Raw genomic sequence first — 22,912 nt, 5'->3', positions numbered from 1 at the left:
TTTTTTAAAAAAATAATCTTGGAATTCGGTCATGGAACAGCTTGTAGAACTTTTTTTTTTTATATATATATTTTTAATGTTGTGTGTGGTACTCATAGTCTCGATATCCATTTTTCGATTTTGGCATCTAAAATTTTACCCAGAATGAATAGTAGAATAATAAAATAAATTTAAGAATATTTTGTCAATGTTAACGTCTAAAACTTTATTGGAATTAGAATCCGTGGTGATTAGATTCAGAGAAGAGATTTTCATTTATTTTTCTGCAATGTTGGAGTTAGTGAGAAAAAAATAAATTATAGGTTAAAAAAATAATTAAAAATAGAGAAAATAAATTTTAAATAATTTGTTTGAGAAAAAAATTATAAATTATGTAACATTGAATATAATTTGGTTGTGTGGAGAATTAAAATATTTTTAAAATAGAAGAAAATGTTAAATTTTGTAGATATTTATTGTGATTGGTAAATTATTTTTTTTATATGATTTTAAAAAATGCAAATGTTAAATAAATATATAGGTAGTTTAATTTATTAATTTTTTATATGAAATTTTTTAAAAATGCAGTAAAAACTTTATTAATTCTCCTCCTATATTATTTTTTATTTTTCTTCCTCTCTAATACAAATTAAACCCAACACCTATATTTTTTTAAATATTTCTAACTGCATTTGTGAAAATCATTTCAAATTTTTATTATTTTTAATTTTTAACCTTAAGATTACACTTACTTATATTTTCAAATTAAAAAATATTTTAATTTTCTACTCAACAAAATTATATTCAACCTTGTATAGTTAAATAATTATTTTTTACATTTAAAATTTATTTTTCTCATTTTTAATTAAATTTTTTCTAAAAAACAAATTCTGAACTGATTTTTTTGTCGAAAACTAAAAGAATAAGTGAGAATTTGACTTCCCTAAAATCAAATTTTCAGCTATAAACAATAAAGAGTTTTAGTTTGGGAAATAAAAAGCAAAGTGGTTTACTTTGAGATTTTTTTTTTGTAAAAAACCTTACCATTCACGGAAAAGAGTCCCATTCATTTGCTTTGCAATTCTACGAATAACACCAATAATAGCAAATGAGATATAATATAGTTATTATCAACACCTTTTGTTAAGTCACTGCAACACCACTATATTTCCATATTTGTTCCTCAGTGTACTTGTCTTAAATCGTCCTAGAAAAAAATTACAAAACATCCAAATCAAAATCCAAACATGCAAAAGTAAAATGTAGGAAATGGATTGAAAAAAAAAAATTCAAAAGAGTAAAGTCCAACAAATCCTTTCTGATTTTGATGAAGTGTTCTTAAACAACAAAGTGCAAACATGAATATGCTTCATGGTTTCAAATAGATAATGTGAGATTCAACTACTCTTTTTATTCAAGATATAACACATTGTGTTCTCTTGCTTCATCTAATTGGTAAAGTCTTAGTTAGACTAGAATAACGTTTTAACCTTGTATTCATTGAAAAAAATATTTATATCTAATAAGCAAAATTCTGTGATCCTTTAAATTATTATTTTTTTTAAATCCTTTTAGACTAGAGTGGTTGAGTTGTAAAGAATACTCAAATCTTAACAATGAGTGATTGTTGTTCCAAATAATACACTAGATTGTTTAGTTAAGAGTGATTAGATTTTGAGTTGTTAGTCATAAGTGACTGAGAATTCAAATAATACTTGAGTTATCTAGACCTCAGTGATTGTGTTTCAAATAATAATCTATTATAACTTCACAACATTAGTCTATCAAAATTATATAAAAAGCTTAATGTAATATGGTTTTACAAACAAACCATCATAAAAAATCAACAAAAAAATTTCCTATTATAAAAATCTACAATGTAAAATTTTCCTTAAACTTTAAATTGTATGTTATTACATCTGTTTAGGGTTTAAATCTGTCCTAACAAAAGGAAGAGAGTTTTTAAAAATAAAGTTTTTAGATTTTTTTTTACAAATCGTCTAGTTAAAAATTTGCTTTGGCATCACTCAGTCAAAAACAACTTTACAAAAGTTTCAATTTTTTTTATAGACAATCAACCTACCCTTCTTATATATCTAACTTGTTTTCACACTTATCAAAGGAGCAAAGTTCTAAAGATGTCAATGTTTGCAAGTGAAGAGCGAAATTGCAATGTTCAATTAACAGTCATTTTATCTTTTCTTATTTAAACTAATTTAATTTTATACCAATTTAAAACTAACACTTAAATTTCCATCTTTTATTATTGAAAAAAATTATTTGTTAAAAATAAAATTATTTAATTAAAAAAATTAAAAATATATACTTGATTGTTAATATTTTGCCACATTTCAAATAAAAAACATCTACTTGATAGTTAATACTTTAATTTTTAACTTAAAATACTAATATATATATATATATATAAATAAATAAAATATGAAGTGGTTGTTTTATTTTTTAAGAGTCAACTGCTTTAACTTGATGATGCCTGGTGACAACCTTTTCTCATTTTGTATTTGTTGCTTGCATATATCTTGTAATTAGGCTCATATTACTTTGACATGAGTGTGCCTTCAAAAGAAAACTAAAAGAAAATCATGAAAACTCTTATACTCATCCCAATATCTATCTTTGTTCTTATATCTGTTTTTGTTTTTAAATTATTAAACATTTTTAATTTATTGGGTAATATAGAAGACTACAAGTTTAAATATGATTTTAGTTGCTAAAAACATGACTTTTTTTTTCTTACTTGGGCCTCTATAAAAATTTTATCCCTTTATTTTTTAGCTTTTATTCTAAAAATGATGTACTTTTGTTGAATTAAAAAAATAATAAGATCTGTATAAATACCAGAATATAAATTTTGGGGGTATTTTTAAAAGCTAAGAATATATTTAAACATAGTGTACATGATTGGAACATAAAAAATGTATTTAACTATTCAAAACATTTTCCATAATAGTTGTTTATGGGATTTCAAAACTTAAATTAGTTGCTCTGAAGTATTACTTTTAGAACTATTGGCGTGATAATTCCTATACAAGAGTTTTATTTATATAAGCAAATTTTTTAATAATTCTTAAAGATTGTTCTTTTGGGAGAAAAACTTGTTTAAATGCATGATCCGTGAACTCTTTTTATAAAGTGAATTAGTCTAGTTTAATTATCTATTTCATCACAATCATTTATAATTTGATTTTTTTTTTTAAATAAATTGAATCAAACCACTTTTGAGAACAGATCAATTTGAAGTAAACATTTGGTCAAAAAAGTAGTTTGACTTGTGTTTTCTTTTCACACCTTTATTCATTCCACATGAGATGCTATCACATGTTATAAGCTAAGCTTATTCTTCCCTTTTTGTTAGAAATTTGAAAATTGATATAGACATGAATAGATGTTACCTAATAAAAGCAGAACACAAAACATTGTGAGTATCAAACCCAGAGGTGGTTTTATATTTCACAACCTTTTATGCAAGTGAAAAAGTAGCTTTGTGAATGTTCAATTCATAGGGATATAATAGTATATCAAGTGAAAAGTTATGGTGACTATACAAATGACTTTTTACTATATCAGTAGTTAATCAGTAGAAGTATAATCTATGAAAGGAATAAACTATTATGACATGATGTATGAACAGATTCTATGTTAGCAGACTTTATATACAAGGGCTTCTTTCCCATTAAATTTTGTTTGCAGTTTATAATTTACATGTAGATAATAGGTATTTGTTAATTCTGCTATCTACTATTTACATTAATACCTCTCAAGTCATCTCACAATATTTGTAGCTTCTAATATTTTCCTTTCAGCAGCTAAGTTGAATAAGACTGCACCTCAGGCTGCTTTCTTCAAGCTGTCACCCCATAATGAAAATCAATTATGTCAAAATAAATTGATAAAGTAATAAGAACTTGGGTACTGTAGAATGTTTAAGCTCTACTACATACATGAACTAGTAAAGTAGCATGATGTAATATTTCAAATATTTGATTCTTTTCTTCTAATAACTAGATTTTAAGATGAGTTTTCTAAGTGTTTGAAATTCATATAAGAGGTGGTTATTACCATAAAGTGAAAATTGTTGATTCATTAGATTTTAGAGGTGAGGCTATGATAAGAACTTAGCTATCTAAATGTTTAGTTCTCCATCCTTAGCTTTTGAGAATAAGTGCTTTGATCATAAGAGAACATGAGTCTTATATATCAACAACTCATCATAAAACTTTGTTTTGATTGATATAAATATACTCTTAACTACTTATTAGATTCTCTTTTGTTGATTATTTGTTTCATTAAAAGAAAAGGATTATCTAGAAGAATGGCCAAACAAAATATTTAGTTACCCCAAGGAGACACATGGTGTGGAAGATATCATTGAATTCTTGTAAGAGAAACTTCTCTTGTATAACAACTTCTGCTAACTCTGATAGCAATCCAGCAATCTCGTCAGCCTGATTATGAAGGAATTTTAACTTCATTTTTCAATTTGAAGTCCTCAACAATAACAAGACTGATACATTGTTACCAAACATACCATTGGTGAATAAGTAGATAACAATGACTTTATGGAATTTGTTAGATTCAATGCACGCCACTGAGAAACAGATGCTAGTTTCAAATCCATCTGTAAACAACACAATAATAAGAATCTGTAAATGCAAATCTTTTACACTGATATAAGGCCTAAATGTCTTTAATTGGACTTACATTTGCACCTTCCAAAAGATGAACTCTGCATGAAACAGAATACAAACACTCTTGCAATAAGGTGATTGCAGCTACATGTTTCCTTTTCATACTTCTCCATGTTTTCAATAGCTTCATCTACCAACCCATAACACACACCAAAGATGAGATAATTAAATTTCTAAAACAACAATGGCATAATTCAAGTACACATTTCAATTAGAATCCATTTCAATGCATTCAATCATAACTAAATGACACACACTATAAACTCACTTGAGATTGCAATATATAATCTATTTTCATCTCAAGCTTCTCTCTCTCAAGCTCTATCTTCGTTAGTACTAGTGAATATCTTTGCTTGGCTAAACTCTCCGAAGCACATATCAAATTACCCTGAACACGGTAATAAACAAAAATTGTTAATATCATTGGAGATGAAATATAAAACCATCTCATAAACCAACAACCCAAAAACCTTACACAAAGAAACATAACAAGTACAAGTAAATAGTCTGTCTTAACAGTCTAAAGATTTTCACAATGTCATTCAATCAGAAGTCTAAACTTGTTGATTTTTACAGTACTTTTGGTAAAAGTTATACTTTACAACTTACTTTTTATCAAAGCAAACATAACAAGTATGTTAAATTTATTGAATTCTTATTTAAAAGTTATATCTAACATGCTTTTTTATTGTTTGGTATGCAAATTTAAGCTCGATAATTTCATATCAGTAGCGGATTTTGGTTGGGCTTAAATCTGAAGAAATAATAACTTTTTTTCAAAAGTTTGATGAATACCTCAACTTGAAGGGAAATGGTGTGATTCACAGCACAAGCTTTTGCATTTGCAAACCGCCATTGGATGAAGCGATTATCAAGCAAACGTAGTTGATGAACCAACTCAATATTTAAAGGTTTCTTGTGTCTGAAGAGATCAATGCCCTTGCTCACAATCTTCTCCACACTTTTAGGTTGAGGTGGCCTCAAGCTGATGTGCCCATGAGACAATGCCCAGTGAGACTTGGAACTCACGTACCCAATAACAGAATTATTAGCCTTCTTCACCGCTTTGTGCGTCTTCACCATCCATGAATCATCAGAATCTCCCCCTCCTGTTGCCATGTACTTAGATAAAATCTTCGTACCCTCGTCTCTCGAATTCCATGTTCTTGCCAGAGAATGTGGTATCTGATTATGAATCAATTGTGTTCTTAGAATAATGAAAGTTTCTTGAAAGAGTTTTTTATTTTGGTTCAGGGTGAGTCTTTCAGGAGCAATATGAGAATCAAGTTTCTTCATTTCATCGTCTTCTTCCAAGCCATTGGCGTCACTTCTTAACTCCCTGCAACTCCTCTGTTTCAAGAGAATAGAGAAAACAGAACATGTTCTGATTCTGATGATGGATGGTTTGTTCACTCTCTCTCAGCCTTTCGTTATCTTGTGATCGCCCAAAAGTGACGGAGATTTAATTCTTAATTTTGAAAAACATCTCACCTTTAATCTTCACCATCATTCATTGTGATTTTTTTCATACTTTTTTATTTTTTTAATACTTTTTTTACCCAATGTTTATCACCCTTAATTACTAAATTATTATTGTTATTAGGATAGTCGTAATTTATTTTTATACATGTTTCCTTTTTCACATAAAAAGTTATATTTAGTTAAATAGTCTTTATTATTTAAAATCATTGTTTAATAGTTAAATAACATTTACTAGTATTGTTTAAAAACAATTTTTTTTATCAACTCTTTAATATATTTAATATAAAGAGTGTTATTGATGGATGTAACCAAAATATGTTTAGGCTTAATCATCTCTAATGCCTTGTTGTCTTTGTATATGAGTGGATTTGCAAGAATGGATGAAAAATGATGAAAATACAAATAAAAATTAGAAGGTAAAGTTGTTGGATTAAAATATTATCATTTATTATTAGTTTCATTTTGTAAAACATATAATTTTATTATTTGTACTAATTTATTATTTAAAAGAACTAAATATATAATTCCACATTATAAACATATACTTTTTTTTATTTGGTCCCCAAATTAAAAGTTATCCATTTAGTTTCCAAATTTTAGAAAATGTTTTTTTTTCTTTCTTTCAGTATTAGCATGTTATACTTTTTATTGAAATGATCAACAACATCCACATCACGAATTAAATATATAAATAAAATAATGACATGATAATTTTTTAAATTTTTTCTACTTAAAATGTCTTTTTAATTCTAATAATTTAGGTGAATTTTATTTTAATTAATCACATTTAAAATTATTTTAGTCTCTCTAATTTAAAACTATATATTAATAGATTTTCTTGAAATTGAAGACCTAAAAATGTAATTTTCAATTTAGAAAACTAAAAGAATAGATTTTAAAAAACTGAGGAACAAATATAATGTATATACCTATTTTAAAATACAAATTTAATGCCTGTTTATTCTTACACAGATTAAGTGTAATTGAACTAATAAACTATGAAGTAGTTTTTTCACCTATCTTAAAATATCAGGTTGAACCTATAGTCTTTTGTGTTCCAAAACATTTTTGAAGACGACTTTGTATAGCTTGAGTTGTTTTTTCGTTAAGTTATTGTTTGTTTAGCATTCTGTTTATCAGGTAAATCATATATCATTATTGTTGCACTTCTTAAGTATGTGTAAAAATTAAGACTACAGGTAGTTTTCTTGAAAGAATGCTAACATAATTATTTTCATAAAACTTCAACACAAGATTTCCTAGTAGTTTTCAGTTCTAAGTGAAGATTAGTAGGCTAAATTTTAAGTAAAATGAGCAATTTCCAATGCAAGAACTCTACACCATGGTTATAATTCTTCTCTAATATGATATTATCATTGCATTCCAAGTGAAAAAGAATACCACAACTATTAAAAGAAGAAGCTGGCACCAGAACATTGCATGACAAAGTTCAAAATTTTACTGCACATATATGTCATAGCTAAATAGAAACTCATCTTGCATGCTCAGCCAAAAAAGAATCTGATTTGGAGGTAGTATCTTGTATGAACAAATGCTAATTCTATGTTAGCAGCCTCTATATACGAACACTTCTTAGTTTGTTACCATTGAATTTTATTTGTAGTTGTTACATTTTTGCTGATCAACTATTTACTTGAATATCTACCAAGTGATCTTGTGACAGTAATTGCAGCTTTTCATATTTTTCTTCTCAACATTGGAGTTGAATGAGACTGCAGACTAGGCTCCTTTCTTTAAGCTGTCAACACATGGCCAAATCAATCAATAAATAAATAACTGAGTAAAACATTTCATGTCTAAGTAATAAAAGAACACAAGTTTTCTAGTTTGCTACAAAATTAACATAACACGTTGTTTTTTATTGATAAGATTAGAATCTTTAACTAAGTAGAACCTTTTTTGCCTCTTATTTGTCTCATCAAAAAGAGAAATGCCATGAAAAAAAATAAGATATCGGTACTATATGAAGAAGAACCTAAACAGTATTTAGTTACCTCAAGAACACAAATGTCGTGGAACACATCATTGAACTCCTGTAACAGCAACTTCTCTTGAGCTACAATTCTTGCTAATTTTGATATCAATTCAGATGTCTTATAAGCCTGATTATGAAGAAATTTCAACTTCAATTTCAATCTTAAGTTTTCACCAGATAATATCAGGACTAGTTGAGTGTTACCAAACATACCAAGGGTGAAAAACTAGATAACACTGACTTGATGGAATCTGTCAGATCAGATGCATACAGCTGAGCAATGGATACCAATTGTATATCCACCTGTAAATAACAGTAAAATTTCTAAATGCATGTTTTCTTGTAAGGTAAGGCTTAATTGTCTTTACTTGGACTTACCTTTGCCCCTTCCAAGAGAGGAACTTTGCATATAACAGAATGCAAACACTCTTTCATGGTGGTAATTGCAGCTAAATGTTGCCTTTCTATACATGCCCACCTTTCCAACAGCTTCATCTACCAACCATAACACACACAAATGAACAAAGAACTAAACCTCTAAAAACACATTTCTTAATTAGAATCTGTTTCAATCAATCTTAATTAATGAGACACACTATACACTCACTTGAGAATGCAGTACAAAATTTAGCTTCATTTTGAGCTTTTCCCTCTCGACCTCTATCTTCTTTTGCATCACTGAATGCCGCAACTTGGTTAGACCATCCGAAACACTTATCAAATTGCTCTAAACACGTACATAACAATTCACAAAAGCATTATCCCCATTAGACATCCAGTATAAAACCATTTCATAAAACAAGAATCCTAAAACATTACACAAATATGTTTCTTGCATGTTTTGATTCGGCTAAATATGGAATAATAATTGCTTTTTTTTTTGCAGTATGGAAGTTAATCCGTATCTAGTATGTTTATTTACATTTATAATTGCTATCTTAAATTATTCACCATCATTTTAAGGATGATTTCTGATTGATCGATAGTGTTTATCTATTAAAACTCTTAAAACTCACTCTATGCCTATTAAACTCTATTTTACTTAGTTCTTTGATGAGGTTGCAAATATAGTCAGTTTCTCCAAAAAACTGAATCAAACATCTCTTAACAGATCTTTGTACTCCATATGAGTGTCAAACTATACAAAATTCAGGAGTGTGAGCAATACCTCAGCCTGTAGAGACATGGAGTGATTCACCGAATGAGCTCTAGCATTTGTGAACTGCCATTGAATCAACCGGTTATGAAGCATACGCAATTGATGAACCATCTCGCTAGTAGAAAAAGATTTTTTAGTCCTAAAGAGATCAAAACCCATGCTCAGAATCTTCTCCACTCTCTTGTGTGGAGGTTTCAAGCTCGAAAACGACAATGGTTTATCCTTGTTTTCGAAAGAGAAAGGTGGTGATCCTGATCTCCCAGGAGACAATGCCCACTGAGACTTGGAACTCATGTACCCAATAAGTGAATTAGCCTTCTTCACCGCTTTCTGTGTGATAAACTTCTTCATCATCCATGAATCATCAAAAGAGAAAGGGTCTGAATCAGAAGCTTCTCCTTTTCTGTCACATGCTACCTTGTACTTAGAAGAAACCTCCCTACCCAATTTTCTCGAACTGAATGCTCTTTGCGGAGAAACAGAATCCAAACTCATATTTTCCGATTCCGAATTAATTGAGTTCTTAGCATAAAGAAAGCTTCCCTTAAAGGTATTCTCATCCAGAGACTGTCTCGCAGGATCAAGATAAGAACTTGGTTTCTTCACCACAGGAGAAGAAGAAGAAGATTTTCCGGAGACACCATTCTTCATGATCCTACCAATAACATCTCGATCTTGATCGTTTTCTTCTAAGCAGTTGGTGTTGTTTCTGAACTCCCTGCAGCTTCTCTGTTTCGTGAGAGCAGAGAAAACAGAGCCTGTTCTGTTTGTGGGTTTCTGATTCTGATGGTGGTGGTATTCTTCCCTTTCTTTGAGCCTGTCGTTGCCAATGTGATCAGCCAGAGTGGCGGAGTCTTTCCTCGCCAAGCGGTTGAACCGGCGGAGCGGGGAGCCTGAACCAGGTTCAGGCGAAGCGGTTGAATTTGGAGACATGAACCGGGAAGTTACAAGACGAGTTCTGTGTTTGGGAGAATAAGGGGAGACAGAGTCATTGGAATCGCTCTTCATTGAAAGAAGAAAATGAAAAGAAAAAAAATTACAGATGAAAAGATGGGATAGAAAACAGAACAGAAAAAAAAAACAGAACAGAACAGAGGTAGCAGAAATCTGAGTGCAACGTCAGTAACAGTGAGCGCATGAGAATGGCGCGGCAAAATATTAATACAGAGAAATGCGCCGGCACATGTGGAAGGGATTTCCTCTGTTTTCTCTTTCATTCAGTTTTAAATTATTCATTTAAACATCATCTCTGTTCTTGACGAAAGAGAGGAAAAAAAATTACAAAAGGAAATTTTATCGTCTCTTATAATTTAATTAATTGTTTGTTGCAAGCAACCATAAAGGTAACTGTGATAAGAATTCATTTTGAAAATTATAGATTAGGGAAAAAAAGCGTCTTACTTTGTTACTGAAGCGTGTAACTTTGGAAATATTTTAATGGATTCTTTTTAATAATTGATGTATGAATGAATTCTAAATCAACTTTTTCAATATAAATTAAAATAGTTATACTAAATAAGTTTCTTTTAAGTGCTATATTTAAAAAATTTATATATTTTTTAAGTTGAAATGAAAACAGTACTAATTACCTTTTATCAATTATGTCTTACCTTTTACTTAATCTTTAATTAATTAACACTTTTATATTTATAAGGAGGTGAAATTAAAAAATAAAATGAAAATTCTCATAATTACATTTTATATAAATTAAACTTATAAAAAAAAAGCTAGAAACTCAGAAATTAAAATAGTAATTATGTTTAAAATCTGAAGTTAGAGTGGCATTGTCCTTATTTGTATACCCAAATGGAATCATAGATAATATCGAAGCTGATATTGTAGCATTTATGGGATAATAAAAGAGGATATTTAAAAGCTCTATTGTGTTAAAAAGTGGTGGTTGATTGGAGGCAAATATGGGAAAGTGATGTTTTTGTTTGGACAAAGTGTTGAAACTGTGAAAACATGGAGATATTAGCCAACAAGAGACTGCAAGTTTTTGTAAAGCCTGCTTCTAACTTTGGAATTTTAAGAAACTTTTTTTCTGATTTTGCAATTATTATTTTCCCTACATAAAATATAAACAAAACAAAATATTTGTATTTGATGCTTAAGATAATTAAAAGTCAATAATTATTTTCCAATTTAATATACAGGATTGAAAAACACATGTTAAGAGTGTTGATCATCTATTCAATGCAGAAAGAGACCAAAACAAACTAAAGTGAATTTGCTTCTAAAACAAGGGGAAAAAACTACACATTGTTTTAAACTTTGGATTTGAGGAAGAAGTTAGACTAAAATCTATGCATATCCATCCACAAACACTCTTAATATTTATAAAAGGGAAAACTTTAAAGAAAAAAATAATTGAAAAATACTTGATGGGAATGTTTATAATCAATTAAAATATAAAAAAAACGGATCTAACCAAATAACAATTTGTTTTAAACTTTGGATTTGATGACAATTGGACACAGAATTAATTCAACTCATATCTACAAACACTCCCAATGTTTGGACAAGAGAGAAGTGTAGTTAAACTTCACTTGATACAAGATTATTTAAATAATAGTATGTGAGAGTGAACTGGTTGTCTCACTCAATAAAAGAACAAATTTTTTAAAATAATAAATATTATACAAAGATTTAATTTATTTTAATGTCAACATAGTTCTATGAAATTAGTTCTAATCATATCATCCATACTAAATTCTTCATCATCATATCTATAGCTCGATTCTCCAATAATCTAAAGAGAATTGTTAAAATTATAGAGTCTAATAAGAGTAAGTAGATGATTATATAAAATTAGATACTTTTAAATTTTACCTTAAAAAAAGTAAGAATTTAATTTTTTGTTGTCTTGTCTTCTCAAATTGATTTTGATTAGGTGTTGTAAACTTAACCACATTAGTAGGATGATTATTTTTTAATAGATGATGATTAAGATTTTTTTAATTATTTTTATTAGTAAAATTTAGTTTTTATTTAAATTGTTAGGATTATTGTGATAGTAAACCATTATTATTTCTTACTCGATATTTTTCTTATCATTGATTAATGTTATTTTTTTTGTGTCAATAATTTGTTAGAAATTTGTATTCAAATACTAATGGGTAAAACTTTTAATGATCATTAATTAAGTAAGATTATTTGTGATCAATGTCAATTGAATATATTTTTAGTCAACATCAATCAAAAGTCAACAAAATTTGCAATCAATAATATAATAAAGAGAACCCTCACAATGTCAATTCAAATAATTGTGAATCAACTGAAAACAATCTCTACTAATGTAAACAAAGTAAAAACCGTCAAAGTAAAAAAAATAACATCCATTAAGATTACTCAAGAAAAAAATTATTAATCTATTTTTTAATTATTAATCATTATTTGATATTTGAATAATTTTTTTGCATTTGATAGTAAATCCTTATCCATTAAAAAAATTAAAATTAAAAAAATTGAAACAAAATAAATATATTTAAACATTTTAGAAATTAACAAATTTCATATCGAAACAATGTGTTAAAATGAATCATTCAATAAATTTTAAATTCTTGAAATATAAAACATTTTTATATATTTTTATTTTATTTTATTTTTGGAGAACGCCACTCTAAAAGTAAATGGATGCTTTCGTAAATTTTGTGGAGATTCGAATAACAACTTTTGGGGGGTGAGATTAAGAATGAGATACCCCAGCTTACCAAAAACTTAATGGCATCGTGATATGAGCACCGTTTTCTAGCTAAACATTATGGCATTAAGGTGAGAGAAAACAGAATCTTGTTGAACAGAATAATTAACTAATTCCGTAACATTAGCCTGTAAAAATTGAAATTCATTAAAAATGGTAACTCAAAAGACATTGGCATGAATCTTTAAAACTTTGATGCCATGCTAAGGTGGATGTTGGACCTTTGATTACACCTCTCAAACTTTTGAAAACTAAAAAATGTATCAAGAATGATTGGTTTCTTTACTATATGCATGTATATAACTATGTCTAATATTTGTGGAGTTGAAATTATGAAGTAGTGGAAAATCAATGGAAATTACACTGTTGCAATATTGGGTGAGAATAATCAACATATTTTTTCCACAGAGGCTTGTACTTTTCCATCCCAATCTTCAACCACGGTTTGGAGTTGCCATTGAAGTGTAGAACAGCCCCTCTTTCTATCAACTGAGGATCAACATTTGTGTAGCCAAAACCCAGCACATGCCATGATGGATCCAAGGGCTCAGTAAGCCCATAGAAGGTTAACAAACCAGGTGGCAAGGTACCAAGTTTCCACAATGTCCTGTCTGCATTCTTTTCTTGCCAATAGTGGTAGATTCCTGTCACATTCCTTTTTCTCCATTGAACTAAATCAAACACATTCATGCCAAATGCCCATCCACAAGCATCAGGATCAAAATGTGTTCTTATTAGAGGGTGTGAGTAGTTCAAATATTTATGGTATCTGTGAAATGTCTCCATGCATGTCTCAACGGCTCCATTGACATTGCCGTTCAAATCAATGGTAAAAAGATCAGAAAGATCCTTCTGAACCACAACATCATCATCCAGGAACACCACTTTCTTCAGCTCAGGAAAAACTTCAGGGATGTAGAACCTCAGGTGGTTAAGCATGGACAGATATTTCGGATTCCTGAACTTGATGGGAGTCTTGCTATCATCAGTGTTTCCTTTGAAGTAATAGTTCTGTATCTCTGAGTCTTGAAGCTGCTTAAGCACAGGAACGTATGAAGCATTCAACCAACTGAAGTCTTCAAACCTTTGAACTTCAACTGTCACCCCTCGAAAATCGTTCAAAGAAAACCATGCCTTCATTGCAGCATAATTTATTTCATCTGTGACAAGGTGAAAAACAATCTGATCTGGAACTTTGGAATTTATTGAAGTGGAATTGATCACAACTGAGGTAGCAAGGATGTTATCAGAAAAGACACAGAAGTGGTAAAGATCATTATCCTTCAGTTTCATGTCCACTTGTCTTTGGTCCTTCAAATTCTTCTGTAGGCTAAGATTCTTGAACCATTTAGATGTCAACCTGACACCAAGGCAGAATAGGCTCTTTGGGACTTCTTCAGCAGCTATTTGTCCATATTTTGAACTCTTCTCACTTGCAGAACTCATCTGTTCTTCAAGAGCTTGAATTTTTCCTTTCAGTCTCATGATCATGCTTGCACTGTCATAATGGAGCTGCTGGGCCTGAAATAGTAATAAGGCCATATCACGAATAGCATATTGTGATTCCTTGATTGTTAATGGAGTACGCCTCGTAGCAGCATTTGAGAGAAAAATCTGCGAAATGCGGATCTGAGAAGTTAACTCCCAAGCAAATTGGTGGTTATTACTTTCTTTGGCAATCACAACAAAAGCTTTTGCTAGTGAGATTTGATCATTAATTTGTCTGGTCACAGACTCGGGGCTTAGCATCTCATCCGTAACATTGAAGCCTTCAATAACCCTCTCACGCCTGAAAGTTCTCTACACAACAGCATACAATAACTTATCAGTAAACAAAGGACGGATTACCTTCCCCCCTCCACCAAGAACTCAAAATTATCACAATATTTCAACTTTACAATATAAAATCAACCATGACATGGAAACTGAATCGTTATCATTAAGTTGACGACAATAATGCAATATTAGAAACTAAAATATAATAAAACCTTTATAAACAAAGAATTTTATGCATTAAGAATATTTAACAAAGCTTAAGACAAACACAACGTTGGAAACAACACTATTCTTGTTATTGAATGGAAAGGTTTTCCAATAAGTTTGGTAGGAACTAGGAACTAAGAACACACCCCCATATAGTTATATCTTTTAATTATTTGATTTAATCCACCCCTTAATCCTTCCCCCTCCCAAGCAATACATGCAAAAAACACATAAAGAGCAATGAACAAAAACATTCTGCCATGGTTTAAACTAGTAATTTACTGCAGGGTGCACACTGATACATACATTTACACCATTGATGAATCCAACAAAACCTAGATGACCCTGATAATAATACACATTAGAAAGACGACAAAGACACAGAAACACACAGAACAATTATTCGTAACTCGCCATTATCATTATTCCTAAGTCACTAAAAACTAAATTGATTACTATTTTACACTTCAAGACCTCAAAAAGTCTAAAATTGAATCAATTTGCATACTTTTCTCCACAACAAGACTAGCAATCTATAAACTGACAGAAGAAAAAAAAACAGAAACAAGTAATGTGGTGATTAAATAACTTATACCCTTGAGAATTGGTAAGTGGAGTCAATTTTGGTGGAGCCTTTGGCGAGAATATAAATAAAGAAAAGAAGCAAAACGGTGCACGATGTCCACCACACTACATCCTGGAGCCTCCTCCTCCCCGGCCTTCGAAAATCTACGCTCCTTCGCCTCATAATTGGAGCTGAAGAGAGAGATCTGCTGCTGGGTTTGGATCTCTCGGGAATAAAGAACGGAACTTTGAAGAAATCTTTGAGTTTCAGTTTACCCCAAATGCTTCTTGATCAGTGAGTGAGCACGGAGAAAAAGAGGAAGAGACAGAAAACAAAACCGTTGGGTTGGGAATGGGAGAGAAGTGGGTTTCTGTGATTCTGTTATCTCCCTATTCGTTACAAACTGCTCCTCTTCCTACTAACAAAAAAATGGTATCATACCATTTTAGATTTTTGGCAAAACTTTTTCTAAGAAAAATAATACTATAAAATATTTTCTTACATATATAGAAAGAATTAATTTCTGTACTATCTATATAAAAAAAATTACACGATTATGTACAAGGAAATTGTAATGGAATTACTAAACATTAAAGAACAATAATTCATGTGATCAACATGATTTCATGATAGTAAACTTTATACCGAAAATTAGAATATTTATTGATTTAATAAATAAACATCTAAATACATTTGATGTAACGCAATACCATTGTACTTACATTATAGATATCAGGTTAGATATATTTATATTATTTTGCTGTAACATTAGGTTACATATTATTATTAAAGGTGACATGCATGCAATAAAAACCTGACATTTCTCCAATACCATGATTTGAAAAAAAAATATTACCAACCATACAACTTTGATAGGCCCTTATGAGGCATGTCAAACTTTAATTCTTACCTTAACTTGAAAATTCAAGTTTTACATCACATAATATAACAATATTTTCTTTTCAAAAAAATATACAAAAATTAATTGAATGTTATTATTTATCATTCGATTAATATATAATTCTATAATGATGGTTTAGTTGTATTTATAAAATTTTGAAGTTAAAGAATTACCTTTGCCGTTGTTTTCTCAAAAGCCAAAATGGATTCTCATTATAGGGCAGCAGTGTCTGTTTACTTCTATCAATATGGTATGGCATTTACATCTATAATCTTTTTATGGAATTATTTTTACCCAAAATAATTGTCATGCATTCTTAAAATAAATTGAGTTTTCTTTATGTATGTATATATACATAAAATTATTTAAAATATATTTTTTATGTACTTTTTTAAAATATAATTTTTCAAAATGGATTTTTTGGAGTGTTAAATGTTTTAACATTTTTAAAAATACTTTCTCAAAAGTAAATGTTTATCGCATTACAAAAACTATTTTTTCGGAAGTCAATTTTAAGAAAAAATGTTACACCAGATGGCTTTAAGAAAATAACATTTACATATTTTGGGATAATTTAACACAGTGACAGTGACGTCACCTTCAAAATAATTCTACATATTTTATTTTTAATTATTTTTTTATTATTATACATTTTATCTTATCATAATTATTATTAACGTGTGGAATTTGCATTTTTTAGTTTTTTTTATTATTATTACATATATATATTTAAATATAAATTTTTGTATGTATGAGACATATGTTATTGAGTTTTAAGAGATTTGAGGAAGGAGAGAAATAAAATAAGAGAGAAAAAATTAAAAAAAAATGTTCTACATATAACTGTTTTAAATAGGAGAATCGATCTCTTCACTCTCCTACCAGCTAAGTGACCACAAATAAACGGCTTCCGATAACTGTTTTAGATAGGAGAATCAATCTTTTCACTCTCCTGCAAATTAAGTGACCACAAAATAAAATAAAATTAACTTATCAATTTTTTCACTTTTCTGCCAGTTAAGTGAGAACAAATAAAATAAAATTTTAAAATTAAAAAACTGCTTATTTAATAAAGAAGAATATCAAAGTAACCAATCTCTCTACTCTTCTGTCAGTTAGGTGACAACAAAATAAAATTAATGTATCAATTTCTCCACTCTTCTGTCAGTTAGGTGACAACAAAATAAAATAAACGTACAAATCTCTCTACTCTCCTGTCAGTTAAGTGGAAACAAATAAAATAAAATTTTAAAATTAAAAAACTGCTTTATTAACTTCTAAAATTATAAAATGTTCAAATAACCAAAATAAATTAATAAAACAAAATATTAAGTAAGGATAAAATAGAAAAACAATTTAGACCAGTCTTTTAAGTGAAAAAAAAAAACTTTAACCACAGACCAATTTTGTTATTACAATTGTTGACATTATTAACATTTTCAATATTATTATATATTAAATTATATTAATGATTAATATATACCTATATATAAAGAGAATTCTCCACTTTAACTGATCTCAAATTTTTTTCCTATTTTATCCTTAGATTAATATTTGATTTTATTTCAGTATTTTTGGCATTGTGTCATTTCTTATTTTTTTAAAAATATTTGAAATAAATGGAGCAACCGTTTTAAATTGAAAGAGATAATTTATTTTGAAAATTAATTGCATAATGAGAGGGAGTGTCTGTTGTATAAGAGAGAAATAAATTTAAAAATTATTTGAAATAAATGGAGCAACCATTTTTGTTTTCGTCGGCTCGAGGTCAGTCGGAGTATGGATGGGCTCTTCTTGGATTCCCTCCTGGTGCTCGGTCGGCCAACTAGATGAGGCGCTAGTTATTGTCTCAGACTTTAGCAAACCGATCTTCTGGGGACGAGGGGGTTCCACCTGCGATTACACTCTGACGCTCAAGTCAGTGAGAACATAAAATATCGTGTATATAGTGGAATATATTCCAGGTGTAAGAATATTATGTGGCACCTCACGATTATTTATCTTATTAATTGATCAATTACCATAATTATCCTATTATATTATTGGTAATTACTTGATGGACGTAATTACTATTACCATAAATAATTAGGGTTTCCCCTTGGGTGTATTATAAATAGAGATTACCAGACAACTAAAGAGACACCCTCATATTCTAACATCACACGGCCGAAACTCATTCCCTAAAGCGATTTTCGAGCCTCTCATCTCTTTGTCTCTCTACTCACATAATTCCATTCTAAGCGATACACCCTAAAGGGGAACCCGATCAAGATCATGTCTTCGTCCCTCAGCCATACGATCACAGGTCTACCAGGGAACCCGATCAAGATCATGTCTTCGTCCCTTAGCCATACGATCACGGGTCTACCAGGTATTATTTAATCATCATTTCTCGTTTCATTATATGATTGAGGAATCCTAATCCAACATGTGGTATCAGAGCGTTTATGTTGCTTAATCGATTCTTCTTTCGTTTTCCCTAAATTTGGAAGAAACGAAGATTTTGACTCAACCTATTGATTTTCGATGTTTTTATTTTGGTATATTATTGAACCACTTATTTTCGAAAATCCACCTTGATATCATAAAAATAAATTTTAATTTTTTCGAGATCCATAATTATTTTAAGATTTTGAAAATTAAAATTTAATATGAATGTTATGTGTTCTTCATAATTTTCGTGAGTATTCTCTTATTTTGAATGGAATTAATTTTGATTCTATGTTCATCATCATTATTTGTTGTTCGTATGAATTTTTGAAAATTAGGAATAAAGAATTTTTGGAAATTAATTATTCCCTTAATTAGGAAATTTTGAAAATAATATTTTTCCTTAATTCAAATTTTCGAAATACAATTGATTCCCTTAATTAGGAATGGATTTGATTTGATTGTGTTTTCCTAAAAAAAATAAATAAAAATTGATATCTTAGTCTCCAAGTTTTTCCTTATTTAGGATAGTATATTCTTGCCTTATTAATTTTCGGGTATTATTATTATTATTACTATTTTCGAAAATAGCAGTCGTGTCAAACTTGGAAACATATCAATCTAATTAAAATTTTGAAGACCAAATCTAAAATCAAATCCTTAATATTCCGCTACTCACCTTATCGGGTTTACGAGTAACATATTTACGCGTTTCCTTTTATTTATCGAATTAAATATGATAAATCTCATGATACCGTAATTATGTTTAAAAAAATACTTATTTTGTTAAACTCTTAAAAAAAATATAATATATATATATATATATTAAGTTTGACAAAATTAAAATTAAAATTTTTGCTTAAACTTAATAACAGGAGTCTCCCTTCTGTCCAACGATGATGGGTTATGTCTTGTTATTTGAGTCTAATTAAGCACCTTCACTTGTGAGTACACTTAATTATTAAATATTCACATGACATTTGCCTAAAAACACAATTACTTCTATTATGTCCAACGATGTTTGTTGCACTTGTGTTTTGCAAACTTAATATGTGCATAAGCTTAAATGTTCACTTCTGTCCAAAGATGATGTGTCACATTCTTATTGCACATACCTTACTTATAATTGTTCATTATGCTTAAATAATTGGTAATTAACCAAAGTGAAAGCTGATTATTTAAGTAGAACCTAATCTAGTCTATTATTTTGATGTTATAATAGATTTTATCACGACTTCATTATCATAATGGTTCTTACTTATGTCTGCTTTAGATATAAGTTTCCCTATGTCACTCTAACTTTTTCCTTAGCCTAAGTATCTTAATTCGTCGTCTAACCAACCCCTAATATGGAAATTGAGACCTTGACTGGTGAAAATCAGTGAAGGTTTCCTAGTCCACTTCATTATGACTTCTCTTCCTTCTGCGTTTGAAGCCTTCAAAGTCAACTATAATACTCAGAAGGACAAATGGTCCATGAGTGAGTTGATTGCTATGACTGTTCAAGAAGAAGAGCGCCTGAAGCTGGAGAAACCAGATGTTGCTTACCTCGTGGCTACTGAATCAAAGAAGCGGAAGGGCAAATTCCATTGAAAAGGAATCTAATAAGGTCCCTAAAACTGATGCAAGTGCACCCTCCAGCTCTAACAAATCCACTAGCAAGTCCTACTGCAAGTTCTGCCGCAAGGTAGGACATAAGCAGTCTAAGTGCTCAAGCTTTAAGGAGTGACTAGCTAAGAAAGGTAATCATCTAAATATGATAATTGAGTCCTTTAATTTAAATGTTCCAACTAATACTTGGTGGTTTGACTCTGGTTCTATGGTTCATGTGACCAATTCAATCTTGGGATTCCTTACAATCCGGAAGCTGGAAAGAAACCAAAGAACACTTAAGATGGGGAATGGACAAGAACTATTTGTCGAAGCTGTGGGAACCTTAGAATTACTTATGAAAACTGTAAAATGTATTAAAAATTTTGATACCTTATATATTCCCGAAATTACTCGGAATCTTGTATCAGGACCAAAGTTAGACATTGATGGTTTTTATGTTTCCCATGGTCATGGCAAACTTACTATTTCTTTAAATTCTCAATTGTTTTGGTACTGGTTTTCTAGATAACGGTCTCTATAAGTTAGAACTAGATGATAGCTTCTCCAAATCTTTGTTATCATATAATATTAATGAGAACTTAACAAAGACCAAGAGAAAACGAGACTTAGAAACTTCATCCATGTTGTGGCATCAACGTTTAGGCCATATTTCACGAGATCGCTTATCTCGACTTGTGAAGGATGAAGTCTTACCATCTCTCGATTTCACTGATTTTGGAACATGTGTCAAATGCCTCAAAGGCAAAATGACATCCACGACTAAGAAAGGTGCCACTAGGAGTTCAAAATTATTAGAACTTATTCATACTGACATTAGTGGCCCTTACAGCATCGCTGGAATAACAGGACATAATTCATTTATCACTTTTGTAGATGATTATTCTCGTTACATGTACTTGTATCTCATTAAGGAAAAATCTGAATCACTTACAACTTTTAAAGATTATAAAACTGAAGTTGAAAAACAACTTGATCTTCAAATAAAAGTTGTGCGATCAGATAGATGGGGTGAATACTATGGTAGACATACTGATTTGGGACAAGCCCCTGGTCCATTTTATGAGTTTTGTAAAAGCCAGGGGATTGTGAACCAATACACCATGCCCGAAACTCCTCAACAAAACGGTGTTGCTGAAAGGAGAAACAAGACTCTAATGAACATGATGCGTAGTATGTTAGCCAACTCCAATTTGCCCTTATTCCTCTGGACCGAGGCATTAAAAGCAACAGTTCATATACTCAATAGAGTTCCTTCCAAATTTGTCCCTAAAACTCCTTATGAACTTTGGACTGGAAGGAAACCGAGTCTTAGATATATGAAAGTATGAGGCTGCCTTGCTAAAGCTAAAGTTTGTAACCCTTTCTTAAAGAAGCTTGACATGAAAACAGTAACTTGTCACTTCATTGGGTATCCCGATCACTCAAAGGGTTATAGATTTTATTGTCCTTCCCACGTCACCCACATTGTAGAAACCAAGCATGCTCATTTCCTAGAGGATTTCAAGATCAGTGGGAGCAATGACAATCCTTACCTGGATTTACTAGAAGTACAAGAGGCGGGGGGGAGATCTACATCGACTACTAATTTGCCTCTAATCACTCCTCTTGTACCCACTCCGCGCGTCACTGCACCACCTACTCCACGCTCAGAACCTGATGCTACTCTGAATCCATCCGAGAATGAAGGCACCCTGAACGACAAACATCAGTACAATGCAGAACCCTCTAATCAGCTCAGGAGGACATCTAGAACTAAAACTGCTACTAATTTTGATGATTATGTAACCTACCTGACTGAAGCAGAAATGGATGCCGGAAGGTATACTGATCCTACCTTTTACAATGAAGCCATTACTAGTGATCAGTCTTCTGAATGGAATAATGCCATGCTCGATGAGCTTGACTCCATGAAGAAAAACAATGTTTGGGATCTAGTAGAATTACCCGACGGAGTAAAACCCGTAGGATCTAAATGGGTGTTCAAAACCAAGCTAGATCAAAATGGAAACATTGAACGCTTCAAAACAAGATTGGTTGCAAAAGGGTTCACTCAGAAAGAGGGAATTGATTATCAAGAGACCTTTTCACCTGTCTCTCGGAAAGATTCCTTAAGGATCGTAATGGCCCTCGTAGCTCACTTTGATATAGAGCTACATCAGATGGACGTCAAGACCGCTTTCCTTAACAGCGACTTGTATGACGACGTGTACATGCAACAACCAGAAGGTTTTAAACCTGAAGGTCAAGAACACCTAGTCTGCAAGCTGAAGAAATCCATTTACGGGCTGAAGCAAGCCTCACGGCAGTGGTACATAAAGTTTGATGAAGTCATGAAGAAACAAGGTTTCCTTAATAATCAAGTGGATCAATGCACCTACCTCAAGATGAGTGGGA

At 30.4% G+C, this 22,912-nt stretch overlaps 3 protein-coding genes across 5 annotated transcripts; all 3 read right to left on the bottom strand.

Moving 5' to 3' along the window:
- Positions 1–3,751: 3,751 nt before the first annotated feature.
- On the bottom strand, positions 3,752–6,108 carry LOC137832063 (QWRF motif-containing protein 3-like). Its single transcript, XM_068640046.1, has 6 exons — positions 5,481–6,108; positions 4,954–5,073; positions 4,699–4,815; positions 4,526–4,615; positions 4,335–4,442; positions 3,752–3,844 (listed from the first exon to the last, which is right to left on the bottom strand). The coding sequence occupies exons 1-6, from the start codon at positions 5,979–5,981 to the stop codon at positions 3,797–3,799; spliced, it is 984 nt and encodes a 327-aa protein (XP_068496147.1). The 5' UTR covers positions 5,982–6,108; the 3' UTR covers positions 3,752–3,796.
- A 1,418-nt stretch (positions 6,109–7,526) lies between these two features.
- On the bottom strand, positions 7,527–10,629 carry LOC137823316 (QWRF motif-containing protein 3-like). Its single transcript, XM_068628401.1, has 6 exons — positions 9,332–10,629; positions 8,771–8,890; positions 8,542–8,658; positions 8,377–8,466; positions 8,183–8,290; positions 7,527–7,926 (listed from the first exon to the last, which is right to left on the bottom strand). The coding sequence occupies exons 1-6, from the start codon at positions 10,328–10,330 to the stop codon at positions 7,879–7,881; spliced, it is 1,482 nt and encodes a 493-aa protein (XP_068484502.1). The 5' UTR covers positions 10,331–10,629; the 3' UTR covers positions 7,527–7,878.
- Positions 10,630–13,097: 2,468 nt separating this feature from the next.
- LOC137830489 (probable galacturonosyltransferase 10) lies at positions 13,098–16,078 on the bottom strand. 3 transcript variants are annotated; one of them, XM_068637885.1, is made up of 2 exons: positions 14,998–16,078; positions 13,098–14,917 (listed from the first exon to the last, which is right to left on the bottom strand). In XM_068637885.1, exon 2 carries the CDS (start codon positions 14,772–14,774, stop codon positions 13,374–13,376), a length of 1,401 nt encoding a protein of 466 aa, XP_068493986.1. In that variant the 5' UTR covers positions 14,775–14,917; positions 14,998–16,078; the 3' UTR covers positions 13,098–13,373. The 3 variants fall into 3 exon arrangements, with proteins under 3 accessions (XP_068493986.1, XP_068493976.1, XP_068493995.1); XM_068637875.1 differs by having other exon boundaries at positions 13,098–14,825; positions 15,604–16,075; XM_068637894.1 differs by having other exon boundaries at positions 13,098–14,814; positions 15,604–15,725.
- Between the last annotated feature and the right edge of the window lie 6,834 nt (positions 16,079–22,912).

The sequence above is a fragment of the Phaseolus vulgaris genome, chromosome 11 (assembly GCF_000499845.2).
Source record: "Phaseolus vulgaris cultivar G19833 chromosome 11, P. vulgaris v2.0, whole genome shotgun sequence".
In the NCBI taxonomy this organism is placed as follows: domain Eukaryota; kingdom Viridiplantae; phylum Streptophyta; class Magnoliopsida; order Fabales; family Fabaceae; genus Phaseolus; species Phaseolus vulgaris.
The sequence above is the reverse complement of the archived record's forward strand: the minus strand, read 5'-3'. Positions and strand labels throughout refer to the sequence as shown.